Below are 20173 nucleotides of genomic sequence, written 5' to 3'. Positions count from 1 at the left end.
CAAAACGTCACCTACCTTTTCATCAGAGTTTCTCAAGAGTCAAGAGTGTTCTATTGTTATGTGCCAGATAGAACAATGAAATTCTTACTTGCCGAAGCACAACAGAATATGTAAACATAATACATTGAAAACAATAACATAAACAAGAAAAAAATTGTTCAGTGTGTGTACCCACACACACATAAATATACTCACATATAATGTCTTAAGACCCTTCTTTAGACTGGGTTTGGATATATATATATACATAAACATAATATATCCAAACCCTGTCTAAAGAAGGGTCTTAAGACAATAGACAATAGGGGCAGGAGTAGGCCATTCGGGCTTCCAGCACCGCCATTCAATGTGAGAATGGCTGATCATCCCCAATCAGTACCCCGTTCCTGCCTTCTCCCCATATGAGGCAGAGTCTTAACCGAAATATCGCGCATTCCTTCTCTCCAGAGGTGCTGCCTGGCCCGCTGAGTTAATCCAGCATTTTGTGTCTATCTGTATATATATATATATATATATATATATATATATATATATATATATACACACACGCACATATACACAATCCATTAATCCATTCATAGTATAATAATAACAATAATAGTCTATATAGTGTAGAGCTTAATAGCCTGATGGCTGTAGGGAAGTAGCTGTTCCTGAACCTGGACGTCGCCTGCCCTGCCTGCTGAGTTACTCCAGCATTTAGCGTCAATCGTCGGTGTGTACATCAGCATCTGCAGTTCCTTCCCAACGTTTCCTTTGAAGCAACCAGGTTCGGTTGGCGAGTTGCAGCAGGATCTCGGGCAGTACTCACCCTCAAAGCCGGTCACAAACTCCCTGCGTGCAGAGTGGTAACCCAGGGCGCTCACCGAGCGGCTGTGGCAATCTGAGATAGTCAGGTGTTTCTGCATGGCCATGCTGAGTCAGATTATGGGGGGACCCGCGGGATGGGATGAAGAATGGGATATTTGTGTAAGCTCCCCCTAGCTTTGTGTCCAGTAGTTGTATCACCTCGGTGCCCTCCTGCCCAGCAGTCGGACTGCAGCGTGACATGGGAACCACTCAACCCCGTCCTAGCTGAAGAGCAGCGAAGTGCCGGGCCTCTCTCCTCGTTCTGTACAACCCGCTTGCCCTCCGAGTAGAACAAATGTCCCGAAGCTGCGATTTCACACAGACTGTTGCAGAGTTTTAAAACTTCCTGCTGCAGCCATGGAAACTGAGACGCCAAGATCAGCTGATTCAAAGCCAACAAACGCGGCCCACAGACTGCAGCTCCTGAAAACATAGTACTGAGAAAGAAAATTATTGTTTTTTTTGTAGGGAAAAGTAGATATACTTGGCAATGCCTGGTCACAACGCTCCGTGCAACGTATTCATTCTGACTTCTATTTACTAACATTGTAAAGTCTCCAATCTTATTTCTTCCGATGCCAATATTGCAAAGAAGACTTGAAATGGAGGAGTTGCGATCGCGCAAACCTGTCATTTAGTTTAGTGATACAGTGTGGTAATAGGCCCTTCGGCCCATCGTGTGCGCGCCGACCAACCATGACCCGTGCACAAGCTACCCAACACGCTAGGGACAATTTGCAGAAGCCAATTAACCTACAAACATGAAGGTCTTGGGAGAGTGGGATGAAACCGGAGCACCTACGTGGGCTCAGTGAGAATGGTCAAACACCGCACAGACAGCATCTGTAGTCAGGATCGAACTGGCGTTGTAAGGCAACAACTCTACAACTGCGCCATTGTGCCGCCCTAAATGAATATATGTGTTTCATTTTCATCTTGAAGAGTTTTATTCCAAGTTTCTTCTCGTTTTAAAAGAAGGTTCCCACACAACCCGCAATACTCGAAGTGTTGCTGGAGATACCAGAGGATGCACATGCTGGAACCTAAACATAGAAACATAGAAACATAGAAAATAGGTGCAGGAGTAGGCCATTCGGCCCATCGAGCCTGCACCGCCATTCAATATGATCATGGCTGATCATCCAACTCAGTATCCCGTACCTGCCTTCTCTCCATACCCCCTGATCCCTTTAGCCACAAGGGCCACATCTAACTCCCTCTTAAATATAGCCAATGAACTGGCCTCAACTACCTTCTGCGGCAGAGAATTCCAGAGATTCACCACTCTCTGTGTGAAAAAAGTTTTCCTCATCTCGGTCCTAAAAGATTTCCCCCTTATCCTTAAACTGTGACCCCTTGTTCTGGACTTCCCCAACATCGGGAACAATCTTCCTGCATCTAGCCTGTCCAACCCCTTAAGAATTTTGTAAGTTTCCATAAGATCCCCCCTCAATCTTCTAAATTCTAGCGAGTACAAACCGAGTCTATCCAGTCTTTCTTCATATGAAAGTCCTGATCCCAGGAATCAGTCTGGTGAACCTTCTCTGTACTCCCTCTATGGCAAGAATGTCTTTCCTCAGATTAGGAGACCAAAACTGTACGCAATACTCCAGGTGTGGTCTCACCAAGACCCTGTACAACTGCAGTAGAACCTCCCTGCTCCTATACTCAAAACTGCTGGAAGAACTATGTGGGTCAGGCGGCATTTGTGGAGGGAAATGGATAGACTACGTTTCTGGTCGGGATTCTTCTAAACGTCCACTGTCCATTTTCCCTCCACGGTTGGTGTCTGACCCGCTGAGTTTCAACATGAGTTTTTTCATTTGTTCTATATCTCTCTATAGCCCCGTGTATATCTCAGTCTGAAGAAGGGTCTCGACCCGAAACGCCATCCATTCCTTTTCTCCAGAGATGCTGCCTGTCCCGCTGAGTTACTCCAGCATTTTGTTTCCATCATCTTTTTTTCCAAATACAAAGGTCTTTTCAATAGTTGTAAAAAAAATATTTTTGTTACCACAAGCAAAATGTATTAAAGACTTATACTACATTATTTAATAGAGTTTCTCTGTACAAATGTCAATAGAAATGATCGCTGGTCAATTTCTATAGCCACAGGCAGTGAAACCAGCAGCTGTGTTCTCAAGAGACAACGGTGTCTATGGAAACAATCTTTTCTCCCAGGCACGGACTATTCTGTTTAAGAAGGAACTGCAGATGCTGGAAAGTCGAAGGTAGACAAAAGTGCTGGAGAAACTCAGCGGGTGCAGCAGCATCTATGGAGCGAAGGAAATAGGCAACGTTTCGAGCCGAAACCCTTCTTCAGACTGAAAGGTTTCGGCCCGAAAGGTTGCCAAAACCCGCTGAGTTTCTCCAGCACTTTTGTCTACCACGGAATATTCTTCCTGGTTGTCAATTTCAGAAGTCATTTTTAACCGGTTCTCCAGCTCCGGGTCGGAGTTGCGTTGTAACCAATTGATCCTGTGTACTTCAAATGGTTTTCTCAAATTGAATGGTCGCGTTGTATCCAAAAGCGGTTTAAAATAATTATAGTAAAACTACCTGTTTTTGGATCATTGTAAACGGGAATAAGAGCTAGCCGAAGACCCCAAGAGCTTTAAGATAGTGTCCATGAGCTCACTTGTGGAGCTGATGTTATAGTCATCGGGCCATACAGCATGGAAACTAACCACACTATTTTAACCATCGCCTCATTTCTCGCTTTAACCTAATTTTTCTCATTAATTTCCATTAATGCTCTCTCTCTCTCTCTCTCTCTCTGTCTCTGTCTCTGTCTCTGTCTCTGTCTCTGTCTCTCTCTCTCTCTCTCTCTCTCTCTCTCTCTCTCTCTTCCTCTCTCTCTCTCTCTCTCTCTCTCTCTATCTCTCTCTCTCTCTCTCTCTCTCTCTCTCTATTTCTCTCTTCTGTTCCCTCTTTCCCAGTCTCTCTATAGGTGAGAATATCTTCCGGGTCACCTATTGCCTCTTTCTCTCTCTATTTCAACGGCTTCCTTTTCCCAGGGTGGTAGGTGAGAATATGTTCCGGGTTATTGAAAAAAAATATGTTTAAAAATGCTGAAAGCACTCAGCAGGTCAAGCAGCATCTGTAGAAAGAGAAATATAATTAATGATCCAGGGTGAAGACCCTTCCACAGGATGGAGGAAGAGAGAAAACAAGAGTGATTTAAATTCAGAGAAGGCAGAATCAGACGGGAGTGAGTTTGGTTGTTCAGGTGTATGCTCACCCTGTTTGTAATAAATGGAGAGGGTTATCACCATGGCTTGTTTGTTTTGTGCACTTTCTTCATTACACACACGTCTTCTGATAGCGTCACTGTAATGTTTGCCCACTGCTGTAATCCTCATCACATCTCCCCCGCTGTGCCATTCGGATTTTGCCAGACCTCCTGCCAGACCAGCTTCCATCTCCAGAAAGATGCTTTTCGAGTCAAGTGAAAATATTATGCAGGTAACAACCAAAATGATCATTCATATAGTCAGGGCACGGAAAATGTGCTGACACTTTAGTGACCGGTGTATGGTGACTGTCATGGCTGTTTTTGGCAGCTCTCTTACCTCTTAACAAGTAGTATGAGCAGTTTTGTGCACCATGTCTGAGGAGGGACCCGTTGGAGAGTGTCGAGAGGAGATTTATGAGAGTGATCACAGAGATGATTTGGTTAAAGTATGATAAGCATTTGACAGCACTGGGCCTGGAGTTTAGAAGGATGAAGGGGTACCTCATTGAAACTTACCAAATAGTGAAAGGCCTGGATAGAGTGGATGTGGAGTGAATATTTCCACTAGTGGGAGAGTCTAGAAGGCGTAGACACAGAATTTAAGGATGCACCTTTAGAAAGGAGACGAGGAGGAATTTCTTTAGTCAGTGGGTGGTGAATCTGTGGAATTCATTGCCACAGATGGCTGTGGAGACCAAGTCAATGGTTATTTTTAAGGTGCAGATTGACAAATTCTTGATTAGTAAGGGTTTCAAGAGTTAGGGGGAAAAGGCAGGAGAATGGGGTTGAGAAAGAAGGATAGATCAGCCATCTTTGAATGGCGGTGTGGACTTGATGGGCCGAATGGGCTACAGTACTTCTGCTCCAGTGATTTGTGAACATATGAAGTAGGCTGTTGGTTTGAACCTCATCCAGAGACATGATCACATAAACCTGCCATGGATGAGGTTCATTGTCACTGCACTGCGCAGAACAAGGCATTTACCCAAGGTGTCTGGCTATGTAGAAAACATGGCAACTATGTTAAGGACCTTAAAGTTCTAATAAACAACAATGCTGTCCTACAACCAACAAAAGTGAAACTGGTATTTTCATTTCATTGTTGCATCTTTAGTTCCATGACTTAATTGTTACATTTCTCATATTACCTCAGCAATTATACTTCAAGAATTTCAAGAGGGGCGGCGCGGTGGCACAGCGGTAGAGTTGCTGCCTTACAACTCCAGGGACCCAGATTCGATCCTGAGTAAGGGCGCTGTCTGTACAGAGTTTGTACATTCTCCCTGTGACTAAGAGGTTTTCTCTGGGAGCTTCGGTTTTTACCCACACTCCAAAGGCAGGTTGTAGGTTAATTAGCTTTGGAAAAATTGTATATTTTCCCTAATTTGTCCCGAGTGTGTAGGACAGTGCTGTGTTCGGGGATGGACTTGGTGGGCCGAAGAGTGTGTTTCCATTCTGTATCTCTGAACTAAACTAAACTTGTCATTATGGATCCTTGGGTTATGAAGCTCAGTTCTTTTTCTGACAATTGGTCTCAGAGATCATTGCCCACGAGATCGTCTTTTGCTTGCATGCTTCTGCTATAATAAGTTTTGGTGTTACTTTCACCTTCAGTGCCATGTTTGTTCTTCAACTCATTATCATGAAGATGGAGTGGATTTGGTGCAAAGGTGATTGACTGAATGTGATTGTTGCTCTGCTGTGTAGATGTAATTTAGCAAAGAGAGGCTGAGCTTCTTTATAGGGCTCCATTCATCAATCCAATGCCCAAACGAGGCATCAGTTTTGATCATTGGGTTGAGGTTGGGTGGGGTAGGGCTTTCGTATGCAAAGACTGATTATTTATGACTTGCTCGCCTGACTCTTGAAGAAAGGCTGGATGGACTAGGTTTGTTTTCCTTGGAGTAGAGGTGACTTAATAAGAGGTGTAGATAATTATGAGGGGAATAGATGGGGTAGATGATAGGTAATTCCCCCCTATCAAAGGTATTAAAAGTTGTGGGCAAAGCTTCAGTGTAAGGAAGAAGCAGTGTAGGGTGTTCTGCAGAAGAACAGTTTCATCCAGAGTGTGGTTGGAATCTGGAAAACTCTGCCTTAGAAGGTGTTGGAGGCAGAGACTCACAAAATTTACAAAATATCTAGATGAACACTCGATTCACCAAAGTGTGAATGTCCACAAACTAAATGCTGTTCTAAGGGGTTAGTAATAATAATAATAATAATAATAATAATAATAATAATAATAATAATTTTATTTATAGAGCACTTTAAAAACAAACATAGCTGCAACAAAGTGCTGTACACCACTAATCATTGACAAAAAAGTTAATACACACCAAAAATAACAATCAAAAGAAATAGTAGGAAAAGACACGTAAAATAAAGAAACATCAAAAACACCAAAAACAGAAGCAAAGCCTCAGGCATGGTCAAAAACCAGGGAGTACAAATGTGTTTTAACACTGGATTTGAAGATGGACAGTGAGGGGGCCTGTCTGATGTGCAACGGCAGGGTGTTCCAGAGTGCCGGAGCAGCAACAGAGAAGGCTCTATCCCCTCTGAGCCTCCGACTAGACCTCGGTACCTCCAGGAGCAGCTGAACAGCTGACCTGAGGGACCGGGCAGGAGCGTATGGGTGGAGCAGCTCAGAGAGGTAAGGCGGGGCGAGCCCATTCAGAGATTTAAAAACAAATAACAGTATCTTAAAATGAACTCGAAAGTGCACTGGGAGCCAGTGTAGGGAGGCCAGAATTGGCGATATGTGCTCCCTCTTTCGAGTCCCTGTTAAAAGGCGAGCAGCAGCATTCTGAACCAACTGGAGACGAGCCAGTGAATAATAGGTACCTTGTAGTCAGCATTGCCATGGAGGGCCATTTTTAAAAATAATGCCTGACTCTAGGACCCTTTGACTTAGGGGAGATTTTCATTGGGATTCTTGGTAATATTAACAGTAGGTTATCAAACTGTAGTTTTGCAAAAGAAGAAAGACACAAAATGCTGGAGTAACTCAGCGAGACAGGCAGCATCTCTGGAGAGAAGGAATGGGTGACGTTTAGGGTCGAGACCCTTCTTTTGCAAAATTAGCTTGCCCTATTGGGCTTTCCCAAAATCAAGCCACCTCCACTCCAATCCGGTAGGCGGCGCGGCTCTGGCCAGCAGCGGCCTCTGCAGTCTGTCCGCGTTTTTATTATTTTCTGTCTGTGTTTTAATGTAGTTTTTGTTATTTTTTGTTGGGGTGTGTGTGTGTGGGGGGGGTGGGGGTGGGGGGGGAGGGGGGGGGGGAAACTTTTTAAATCTCTCCCTGCACTGGAGACCCGACCTTTTTCTCGTCGGGTTTCCGGTGTCGTTGAGGCCGCAACGAGGAGCGGCCTCCAACAGGAAGAAGCCGGGGACTCTGGTGCTACTCACCGTCGCCGTCGCGGGGCTGGCCGAGTCCGGAGCGGTGGAGGAGCGCTGCTGCTGCTGCTGCTGCTGCCGCCGATGCCGCTGCTGAGTCGGAGGCTGCTGCTGCGGGTCTGCGGACGACGGCGCCGGGAGCCCGCGGCTCCCTGGAAGGAGACCGCTTTTCAGGGCTCCTGCAACGGCGAATTCTCCCGCCCGAGTTGTGGGGTTGAAGAGCTCCTGGAGCGGGGCCTGACACCACTGCCCCGCGCGGCTGGAACGGCCGCGGACTCTGCGGGCGCACACCGGGGGCTCCAACATCAAGACCCGGTGTGCGACCTCGCACCACCCGGCGTGGCTTCAATGGCCGCGGGACAATTGCCATCGCCAGCCCGGGGCTTTGACTTTGACTCTGACATCGGGGGGGGGGGAGAGTGCAGTGGAGAGATAAGTTTTTTTGGCCTTCCATCACAGCTATGTGATGGATGTTTATGTAAAATGTAATTATGTTGTGTCTGGGTCTATTTGTGTGTAATGTATGGCTGCAGAAACGGCATTTCGTTTGGACCTCTAGGGGTCCAAATGACAATTAAATTGACTCTCTCTTGACTCTCTCTCTCTCTCTCTCCGAGAGAGGTAACTCTGGAGGAACAAGGGGCTGGAATCTGGAATCACAGGATGTAATGGATTCAAAGAGTGCATCTTGTTCCTTGCTGTTTCTCTTTCGATCCATTGTGTGTGGAACTGGCCCATATCTACAATCCACATATCCCTTTGGTTCTAACCTAAAATCGACTATTTGTTTAAGCTGCTTGAGAGGCTTAGACACATTCACTATGTTGATTTAGCTCCTTTGCACTGGAGAGCCACAATTGTCCTCAATTAAGATAGGGAAATACATTTGCTGGTATGTGGCCTGAACTTCAAGTTGGACAATGCAGTTTTAATAGAAGGCTTTCACTGTTGAAAAAAATCTGGGAAATTTGCACTCCATGAATACCTTTCTTGCAAAGCCAAATTGACCTGTTAAAAATGCCATAGATGAACAGGCTGGAATGGTTAAGTGAGAGTAAATCTTGTTAGTAAAAACTTGTAAAATAAAAACACCACATTTAACTAACCAGGACTTCAACATTGTGGTTCTTGCATCTGTCAAGAGTAAGATTTGTTTAATAAGTTGGCAGTAGCTTTTTCTCTGTAACTAAATAAAGTGGCTCCTGATCTTTGAGAGACAGATGCTGCAACTTTAATTGAGAGAGGTCAGGAAGAAATCTAATCCTGTTTTGTTCAAAGAGTTTGATCATATACTGCACATGACTTGTTCTTTGGTGTTGCAAAGACTGGTAGGAATAACAAGTTCCTTAAATGGTTTTAACAGATATTGTTCAGATTCTGAGCAGCTCGTATTCCCTATCCTTCTTTCTGTATTACAACTGCAAAATCCCAATTTCCTGCTATACTCAGATCAGACTTGGTCTAACATTGACCTACAATTCAAAGCCAAAGTCAGAGCAAGACTCAGCGACCAATGCATTTTTGTGGGTGCCCTGCAATACATTTAGAATGAACTCCTGCCAATATACAGAACACGTTTAACAAAGCAGATATCACGATAATCCGGAATTCACAACTGGAGGAATGGTAGAAATGGAATCAGCTCAGGGCCTCGAAAGAGACTTCGATAGGATATTGAAACAGAATAGTAGGTCATCGGCGGTCACTCAGAACGAGTATGACTGTCTTCTCATGGAGGACACCTGTGCGTGACTTTGTTTAACTTGGGGAGATTGGTGCACAGACAGCCACCACATGGTCCTTGACGGATCTAGGTTAGAATCCAGTGGCATGGAATCCAAGACGACTGGGAACCCTTTTCTGCTGCAGCCTTCAACCGCCTTCCCAGCTGTTGTGAAGCTCCACTAAAGTCAGCCATCATCCTCCGCCTGTTTACCCCATTGAGGCCTTGGTTGGATTGCTCTTTGTCAGAGACCTCCCCCTCAACCTTACCGCCATGTGTGGTTCTACCAGGAACATAGCTCCTGACGGCACCGCTCTCAGGATCTCAGGACCACACAATGTTCTCCACCACGACAAGGCGATAATCCATGGAGAAGAGAATAGTAGGTAGTTCTTTGGGAAAAGGGAGGATTTCAGCTGGCTAGATTGCTCTACCGTGAGCTACCATGGGCACGATGACTTATTTGGCCCTCCATTCTACTACATTTCCGTGATTCATGTGGGAAGCCATGATATAGAAACTAACTAGCTCAGACTATAGGAACTGGAAGGATTGGAGGTGTTAAAATGCAAGTGTTTAGTAACAGGGAACATAGTAGAATAGGAAGTTGGATCTGGTGCAAGAATGGCTGGTGGATCTATGATCTGATGGTCTCGTAATTTGGAATCTGTTATGAGAAGACCTCCAAGAAAGTAGAAACTAGAAGTCTTCGAATGTATCATAAAATTAAGTAGGAGGGCTGGGAACAGGAGTTGGTAGAATTGTGAGTCAATCTCAACACTCTGCCAGCCAAGAGTACACCAAAATCATAATGAAGGTGTTAAATGTGGTTAAATATAGAAGTGTATTTGTCCAAACATTGGAAAATCTTTATGTTTCCTAATTTAATCTGTTGTCCGTATACACTGATTTTAAATAAACACATCTTGCTCTAGAATTGGTTACTTAGTTACACAGATAATTACGGGAGTCATTATTAGCAGAACGATTGACGTACTGTCGAGGTTCGATCATTGTCATGGCAACCAAATTATGTAAACATCAAATGACCCAATTGGTCTGATTGTTGACCAAACAACATGTTCGATGCAACTAGTATTACTACTAATACTAGAAAACAGTGTAAATAATTTATATACGCAGATGAAATATGACAATGCCTCTTAACTTGTTTGCCACACAGCAACACAACCAAACTCCCGTTAAACCATAGTGGGTTTACTCAGTGTAAACAGTGTGAAAACCGAGGAAAGAGTAAAGTGCCAACATCATTGTTTACTAACAACAAGGTTCAGTCACTGCTTTGGGTCTTTGAACAAATGACAAAGCTGTGCAATCGCCTCAGGAGAGAGTTACATTTGGTGAGTGAAAGACAACGTATAGGCCTGTTAAAGTAGTCCTTAGAATTACTCAAGCAGAGAGCATTGGTAGTCTGTGCATTTGTGAGCAGGCCTGAATAATTTATGATACTTTGTGATTGCTCTGTGATTAGCTTGGTCCTGGCTATAACACGATAATAGTTGACAGGTTATTGAATGACACAACTTGGAAGCAGGTTATTTGGCCCGCCATGACCATGCTGACCATTGGGCACCAATTACAGCTTCCAGCACTCTGCTTTTAAGCCTGGATGATTCAAGTGGTCTTCTGGACATTTTTAAATGGTGTCTGCAACTCTGCTTCCAGCACTGTCTGGGTGAAAATGGTTCCCCTTCAATCCCTCTACATCTCTTATCCTTTACTCTAAAGTTTTATTCAGCTCGGGAAGTCTTGGAATGTATCATAAAGTGAAGTAGGAGGGCTAGGAACATGACTTTGTGGAATTGTGAGTCCATCTCAACAGCAAGCCAGCTAAGAGAACACCAATATCATAATAAAGGTATTACATTTGGTTACATATAGAAATGTACAACAGGAACATTTTGCTGCAGTTCATCCTATCTATATTTGTCACAATTTTATATTCCTCAATAATATTCCCTTTTAACCTCTTTCCCTCCTGGGATAACAGACCCACTCGTCAGTCTCTCCCGACATTGAAATGTTCCATCTCATTCTGGACGCCCCTTGATTAATTTGTCTACCAATGTCACTGCTTCCCGCCAACGCACCCAACTCCAACTGGTGCTGATCGACCTGAGCCTAGAGGTCACCTGACTATTTTTGCTCACCATTAATGACACCAATTGCTATTGTTCGGATAAAAGTTCGAACATCCGAACAAGAAAGATAGGATGTTGGAAAGAGAGATCCAAAGATTTGAGCCAGGGCTAAAGGTAGGTTTGTCAGTGTAGGAGCGAAGGAAATCAGGGATGAGCAAGAGGCTACTGTAGTTTAGGTATAGGTTTAGGCTCATTATTGTCATGTGCACTGGGGTACAATGAAAAGCTTTTGTTTGTGTGTATCAAATTAAACCAAATCAAATCAGATAAGACAATAAATGAATACAATCAATCAAACACAAGCACAAAAGGTAGAGCAAAGAGAAAGATACCAGAGTGCAGAATGGTTTTTTTTCAGCATTGTAGCATAACAGTTCCAGAGAAAAAATCCAATGTCTGCAATGAGGATGCTTGGAGAATCAGGACTGTATCCTAGATTTTTTTTTAGTTTAGTTTAGTTTAGAGATACAGCGCAGAAACAGGCCCTTCGGCCTTTAGGGTCCGCGTCGACTAGCGATCCCCGCCCATTAGCACTATCCTACACCCACTAGGGACAATTTTCACATTTACAAAGCCAATTAACCTACAAGGCTGTACATCTTTGGAGTGCTTATTAAGAAAGATCATTCAGAAGTTTAAGGGAAGAATTAGTATTGGAAGAGTTCGGGGACCTAAGTCGTTAGTGTTGAGGGAGGTAAGGAGGAGCACTGCCAAGGAGAATGAGAATTAATAAAATAAGGCTTTGATGTGTGATTTCAAGCTTTGGTTCCAAGATGGTAGAGCCAGCAAGATGGCATGGCCTGGATGGTGGGGAATTCAAAGTAAGATTGTGCCATATTTTGGAGTTACATTTATATGGAGGAAGTAGGTGCTCAGTACTTTTCTTACCTGCTTGTGTGGACAGGAGTGTTCAAAGTTCTGCCTTTATGCTATTTGGGAGTTTATGATACGATACGATACAATACAATATGGCTTTATTTATCCCAGGAGGGAAATCGATATGCCAACAGTCATAAAACACAAAATACATGAAACGCAAAATTAAAGTGATGAGTGGAGAGGATTGGGGGTGGGCAAAGATTGTGGGTGTGTGGGGGGGGGGGGGGAGGGAGTCAGTCTACCCCATGACAGAAGGGGAGGCAGTTGTACAGTTTGGTAGCCACAGGGAGGAAGGGTCTCCTGTGGCGTTTGAGCATCTGAGCTGGTCAGCAGGGGCACCAACTACAGCATGCTGTGTTAGTTTGGACCTCAGTTGCGAACAAGGGTGAATCGTAACACAATCTACCACCAGTACCTCTGCAAGCCACAATTGCAGTAGACCAATAGGTGGAGTAGAAGGAGGAGCAGCCAAGATAACACAGCAACCATAACACAGTCTGAAGAAGGGTCTCGATCCGAAACATCGCCCAATCCTTCTCTCCAGAGATGCTGCCTGTCCTGCTGAGTTACTCCAGATGTTTGTGTCTATCTTCGGTTTAAACCAGCATCTGCAGTTTCTTCCCACACACAGCAACCACTGCTGGTCATGATGTAGTTGCAATAGCAGCAACCATATCATGAGCAGCAGTGCATGCCTCAAAGCATCAGCACAGCAGCCACAGATGCAGTAGAACCAGCAGCTGCAGCAATAATCAACTCCACACAAGCGGTGGTCCCAGTACATAGTACCTCCCTTCTTAAAGGAATGATGGGCTTGTGCTGGGCATTCACTCTGGTGGTTAAGTGGTCTCTATCTTTACTCCTTTCTTCCTTGACCTTCATTCTAATTGGAACCTTCAAACTACCTTGAGGTAGAACTACCTTCTGCATTCAACTGATATTAACACACTTTTAAATGCCTCCCATTTTTCGGATGTCCTTTTGCCCAAAAAACAAATTAATCCAATCAAATTTTGAAAGTTCCTCTCCAATACCATTCAAACTGTCCTTGCCCTGAATTAGAGCTTTAACTTGTGGGCCAGCCCTGTCCTTTTCCATAACAATTTAAAAACTAATAGAACAGTGGTGATTTGGTCCCTTGTCAGGCATGGGTAGGTAGAGATCACTGTCTCTTGTCATTGTCTGACTCACTGTCACACTTGCCACACTTGCCACACCTCCAGACAGTTGAGACTCTTTCCACACTCCTCCACTGAGCTATTAGGAGTTACACCTGCATTTAATCTGCTCCCCTAATCTTTCACTTGGTATAAATACCTGAGATCATCACCAATTGGGGGCTGACTAATCAGTTCTGCATTCTGAGTTTTGTTGGTTTCAGGTCTATATCGTTCGGTTCCATTCACGTTTGGATTTTCTTCAGTACTTCTTGGTGAGCCTGCATTTGAGTCCTTTCCATTCCTGAGCTTTCTGACAGATTTGTCGGCCAGTGTGGACAGATTAGATAGACCAGAGTTTGGATGCCCCCAGTTCCAGGACTGAGGAGATATTGGATCATCTCCACAAGGCTGTTCAACACCAAAGCTCCACTCTTGGCACCCATGAGGTTCAAATAGACCAATTTAAAGCCCTGTCCCACAGTATGAGTTCATTCCTAGAGCTCTCCTGAGTTAAAAAAAAAAATCAGACTCGTGGTAAGCACGGAGAATGAACGTAGCGGGTACGTCGGAGCTCAAGGACGTCTCTTAGCGGCTGCTAACGGCAGGTACTCTGGAAGACTCGCTAACGGCAGGTAAGCAAGGAAAACGCGTGAAGATTTTTCAACATGTTGAAAAATGTCCACGAGAGCCCCGAGTACCGGCGAGCGGCCATTACTGTAAATCTCTGAGCAAATCAGGGCAAACTCGGGAGAGCTCTTGGAATGAACTCGAACCGAGGGACAGGGCTTGTACAGGTCGAATACGCCGACTTGCGTGTACTGTCGAGCAGTTAACAATCAGTGTCCACCAGCTCCTGGCACACCTTGCACCACTGCCAATTCCTCCTGCCTCCGCTGATGCCTCTCCACCTCTGTCCATGTCCAGCCGTATCCAGTCCATTCTGGAACTAGTACTTCCCACCCCGGAGAGGTATCATGGCGATCCTTCTACCCGCAGGTCCTTCCTATCCCAGTGGTCCTTGGTTTTTGAGCTACAACCGTACAGCTTCAGCGCAGAACAAAGTAGCCTCTGCCATCTCCCTGTTGTCAAGACGTGCTTCAGCCTGGGGTACAGCTGCCTGGGAGCGACAGCTAGACTTCTGCCAGGACTTTGCTCATTTATCAGCAGAACTGAGAAAGATTTTTGACCACACTTTGGTCGGACGTGAGGCGTCTATGCTAGGCGATTATGCTATTGATTTTCGAACCATTGCTTTAGAGAGCGGTTGGTGTGATACCGCTCTGCTCAGTATCTTCATCCATGGCCTCAACGAGAACCTGAAGGATGAGTTGGCCTCTCGGGACCTTCCCTCGGATCTGGACGCGCTGATGGATTTAACCATCCGGATAGATAACCGGCTCCAAGAGGGAAAGCGAGACAAGCTGTCAGCAGCTGTCAAACAGTGTCCTTACCCTTCGCACTCCTCTCATCATAGTGAGCCGATTGTGTCTCACTTTCCTTGGGAAGAAGAAGCCCATACATCCCGGTCCTGATCCAGTGGAGGGGGACCCTATGCAGATTGGCCGCACCAGGCTGAGCGAGGCCGAGTGCCAGAGACGCGTACGGGAGAGGTGTTGTCTCTACGGTGGAGGTCCCAGACACTTCATCGCTGCTTGCCCGGTAAAAGCCAACACTCCCCAGCAAGAGAGGGATTATGGGTTGAGCAAGGTTTATATCCCTCCTGTTTCCACCAGACTCACTATGATTATGGTACGCTATGGAGACACGCTATTAAAACTTAATGCTCTGATTGACATGGAGGCAGATGATAGCTTCATTGATATCACTGTTGCTTGGAATTTTCTGATTCCCACCGTTAAGGTCGACGAGCCCTGCCAAGCTAGTGCACTTTATGGAAGATAATTGGGATGGCTTCACTTTCTGCTCTCCCTCTAGAACTTTGGGTTAATGGGAACCACCAGGAGAGAAATCAGTTGCTCCTGCAATTGTTTTTACCAGTGTTTGTTAGAGACATTGCAACCAGCAAGCAAAGGCAAATGGCAGTGTAGCATTGGTTAGAATGAGTGGGACTGGGACTGTGGCTCTGGCTGACTTACTATAAGATGGGGGGAGACAACAGGGAAGACGGTGGTAATTGAAGAACACAGAAGTGTTTGTCAGCTAAGCTGCTTTAAGTAGACAGCTGGTGAGGAACCACAGAAGGATCTTTCTATGCATATAAGAATTCTGTGCAGCTAGCTTGCAGCTCACTTCCTGTAACAACTCTGCTTCCTTGATCTGTTCATCACTTGAAGCAGGGACACTTGGAGAACAAGTGATGCAGCTGGTAGACTTGCTGCTTCACAACACCAAGACCTGGGTTTGATCCTGACCTTGGGTGCTGTCTGTGTTCTATCTGGGACATAGAGAACATATTTCATACATGCAACATATTTTCACCGGATGCTCTCGTTTCCCCCCCTCATCCCAAAGATGAGCATGTTTGAAGGTTAATTGGCCTCTGTAAATGACCGCTAGTGTGTAGGAGGTCATTGAGAAAGTGCGATAACATAATGCTATTGTGAATAGGAGATTCATGTTTGGCATGGAATTTGTGAGCCAAAAAGCCCTTTTCCATGCTATATCTTCCAATCAAACAGGCAGCACGGTGGCGTAGCGGTAGAGCTGCTGCCATAAAGTGCCAGAAACCCAGGTTCGATCCTATCCACAGGTGCATGTGTGCACCTTCTCCCCATGATGTGCATGCATTTTCTCTGAGATCCTCGGGTTTCCTCCCACACTCGAGATGTACAGATTTTTAGGTTGATTGGCTTGGTATAAATGTAAATTGTCCCGAGTGTGCGTAGGATAGTGTTAATGTGCAGGTTGGTGCTTGGTGTGGACTCTGTGGGCTGAAAGGCCTGTTCCCGTGCTGTATCATTAAGCTAAACTGAAAACTAAACTACACAAACAAAGCCAGGATGCCTGCCTTCTGCTAAACTCTGAGAAATGAGGCCCAGTTGAAGTGCAGCATAAGATTTGTGAATTCTACTGTATTTGCTGATTATGTGCACCATGTGGCTGGGTCAGATTTCAGGGACCAAGTTTAGGTGTGCAGAACTGCATGAGATGTTGCACATGAGTTTGTGTTGGATCTACAGGAGGACTAAGAATTCTTGATGCAGCCTCCTTCACTGACTCTGAGGTAGATGGTGCTGTGAGAGATGGTTTCACATGCTCTCCATCATTGCAGCTATAAATCACTCCTGCTGGTAATCACAGCACCCTTTCATAGTCGCTGTCATCAATTCAGATCGGAGATAGCTGAATTAACCACGTCAGTCAGCAAACAAGAAAGGGAAAAACTGTCGTGATTCTGTGGTTCAATAGCCGAATGAAACTTGAGCAACAAAGCAATTTTTAGCACCGACCGATATATCCCTGTGAAACCAGTTGACATTATGCAACTCTTGTGGTTTCAGCAGGGCTAGTGGAAGGTAGTAGGCTGCAGCCGTAGGTAGACATGTATAGTGATAAGTAATTGTTCCTCTTATGGAAACACAATGCTGGAGTAACTCAACGAGTCGGGCAGCATTTGTGGAGAAAATGAATAGGTGATGTTTTGGGTCAGGACCACTCTTCAGACCTGATGTGAAGCAGCACCTAGCCAGAGATGCCAGAGATTCTCCAGAGATGCTGCCTGACCCGCTGAGTTACTCCAGCATTTTGTGTCGTTCATTAGTATAAACCAGCATCTGCAGTTCCTTTTTTTTAAATCGAAAGTCATTCCTCTTATTTAGTAGATTCCTTCTATCAACTATTTTGGTTCAAAAATATACAATTTTCTTTTCTCACCCACTTACACAATAAATTTCCAGCAGTTACAGCAGTTTTTCCAATGGAAAGCTACTCGATGCCCAGTGACAACACTTCAGTGCCAAGGTCACCCCTACCCCATTTGCACTTGCACACACAAAGATAAACTCCAAACCATTGTTCAGTCATTCACTGAAACAAACATAAAGATAAGCATCCCATTCAACTTCTCCCTTTCAGCCTGCCTTTACTATGCAGCACCAGTCCCCAGTGATGGTGTAGGAAGGAACTGCAGATGCCAGTTTGCACCGAAGATAGACACTAAATGCTGGAGAGATCCCTCATTTTCACATCTGACCCTTCCATATCTCAGAGTCTTGACCCAACACATCACCCATTTCTTCTCTCCAGAGATACTGCCTGACCCGCTGAGTTATTCCAGAATTTTGTGACTAATCCAATGGTGATGGCTCTTCCTGAGACTCTGGAAAGCAGGGCTTAGTAAAGGAGGATATTGATGATTAAATTCACCATGGTCTTCCACAGGCCAACATGGCCTAAGGTTGAAAGGACAAGGGTGTTTGAAAATCAAGACTTCCAATCTGATGCAAAACACTTGGTCTATCCCCATTAGAGTTGCCTGCTCTCCAACAAACGTTATAGACTTGCACAGCCCACAGTAGGCATCTCAAAGCATTTGAAAAGTTTCACAAGCATCATGTCTGCTGATTGCCTTTAAGACATTTTTTGAGACGCGAACTATTATTCAGGACCTAAATTATATATTTAAAATAAAACCGCAAAACATACATATAAAATGTAAAACATTTAAACATATGAGTGAACTTAATTAAAACAACTGATCCATAAAAACTATTCAACTTTCTCCTTCAAGCCAAACCAAGTGATCATTTACACTGGTACACTCATTTACCAGACCAGATGGTGCAAGCTGCTGTATGTATGAACCTTATACAACATTCATGGTTGTTCAGTGCTGAGTCAGGTTTGTGGTTAGGCTTGTACAGGGTGGTTCAAGAGCCTAATGATTGAATGGAAGAAGCAGTTCTTGAATCTGGAGGTAGAAACAAAGAAAAACAGGTGCAGGAGTAGGCCGTTCGGCCCTTTGAACCAGCACCGCCATTCAATATGATCATGGCTGATCATCTAAAATCAGTACTCCGTTCCTGTTTTTTCCTCATATCCCTTGATTCCTTTAGCCAGAAGAGCTAAATTAACTAAAAAGGTAACAATTCTCAGTCTTCTGTCCTTTCTTCCTGATGGTACAGTGAGACTGTAGCCAGGGTGGTGTGGTTCTTTGATGATATGAGCTGGCTTTTTGAGGCAGCACTTTCTGTAGATCCCATCGATGGTGAGGAGGACAATATCTGTGATGGACTAGACAATGTCCACCACAGTGGCTGTGATGTTCCCACCATTTAGAACATGCCAAGGCTCACTAAGGTAGAACGGTGATGTAAAGTTTGGATCGCCTTTAGGAGAGAAAATCACCCAAATTTTATTTCAGTTTTGACAAATACTGTGATGTTGAATCTGATGTTTCATTTCCTACAGAAATCTGTGGAGGATATTCCCAGGAGGTTCAGACAACACCTTCCATGGGCCACTGCCAGAAGAAGATCTGGAAGAAATAAAGCTTTCAGTGGCAGGTTGGAGGTAGGTGTTTTGCAGTACAAAGTCCCGTATTAATTGCAAATTAAATAACTAAATTCTAACTGTTTACTTTTGGTGGACAATGCTATATCATTCACAAAAGTAACAACTGACCTATATCACAAATACCTGGCCTTGAGTTCATGGACAGATTGATGCTGCTGTCTTGAGTATTGAGATCATGTCCAATTCTGACAGAGCTCCTCAACTCGGTTAAGCCTTAGATTCAAGAGAGCATAATTAATGACAGTCACCCCCTAATTCGATACAGCAATGGAAAAATAATGATTTGATAGATTTGTTGATTATGAAAGAGAAAGGGTGGAGAGTGATTGTTAAATTAATGTATTGTCAGGCAGGTTGGGGTTTTCTCTGGGATGTTTGTTGTTGCTTTTTGCAGTGTTGGTTGCATGTTCCAGATGGTCTAAATGTTTTGATTCTAAATGATCCAGATATTCATGATTCAAGATAATCCAAATGTTATGAAATAAGGTGTCATGTGGGATAGACTTCACTGGACTGTGGGATAGACTTCATTGATCGCATTGTCTCTTCTTGACTGTGATAGTTGTATATTGAGAAGTTCAGTTGGTTCAATGAGTCTTTGTATTGCCTGCCTTGAGATGAACTGAAGGAACACGATATTTGTGACGGGCACGGAGATCAGGTCTTGTTTGCAGGTGGATATTAATCTCAATATGTGCTGTAATATGTTGAGGTCAATCTGCGACACACCTAGACTAGTCACATCACTGAACCCTTCAGTAGCCAGAAAATGCACTCCCTGTGTTACTCAATTGAAATTTCACTCTACCCTAGGGTGAAATGCATTGACGGCCTTTTTCAGTTGATGATGGGCGACAACGAAAAATATTACTTGCAATAGTTAATCTGTAGGTAGAACCAAACTGAATGACTGAACACTCCTTGAAAAATTAAGCTTTATTAGGCTGACACCAGTTCTCTACTGTATCTGTACCCGCTCTAGCCAGAAGCCGAACCAAGGTTGCCAACCAGTTATTGAAAGGTGATGTAATTTGGGTCAAACAACTCAACAGGATGTTTGAGGTTGACTTTCCTTGAATGATTGCAAAGTGTAATATGGACAACGTCAACAGAATGTAACTACAAGCCACATACACGTCATGTTTTTCTGAATAACTCGGCATGGACTGCTCTCAATGTGGTGATGAGATAAACCAATGAGGGATGGTACTGTAGAAGATGTAACATTATGTAAAAATTTTATCAAGCATTACTTTCATAATTTGTGGCTACCTTGTGCACCATAATCTCATCA

At 44.3% G+C, this 20173-nt stretch overlaps 1 protein-coding gene across 1 annotated transcript in view; it reads right to left on the bottom strand.

The window, feature by feature from the left end:
* Positions 1–2831, bottom strand: part of LOC129701886 (uncharacterized) — a 71874-nt gene extending 69043 nt beyond the window's left edge. Inside the window, exon 1 of the mRNA XM_055643374.1 lies at positions 812–2831. Coding sequence (XP_055499349.1) covers positions 812–914 — 103 coding nt within the window. The 5' untranslated portion in view covers positions 915–2831. The remainder of the gene's footprint in view (positions 1–811) is intronic.
* Positions 2832–20173: the final 17342 nt, after the last annotated feature.

The sequence above is a fragment of the Leucoraja erinacea genome, chromosome 11, assembly GCF_028641065.1.
Source record: "Leucoraja erinacea ecotype New England chromosome 11, Leri_hhj_1, whole genome shotgun sequence".
Taxonomy (NCBI): domain Eukaryota; kingdom Metazoa; phylum Chordata; class Chondrichthyes; order Rajiformes; family Rajidae; genus Leucoraja; species Leucoraja erinaceus.
Note: the sequence above shows the minus strand (reverse complement) of the source record. Positions and strands in the feature narration are given on the sequence as shown.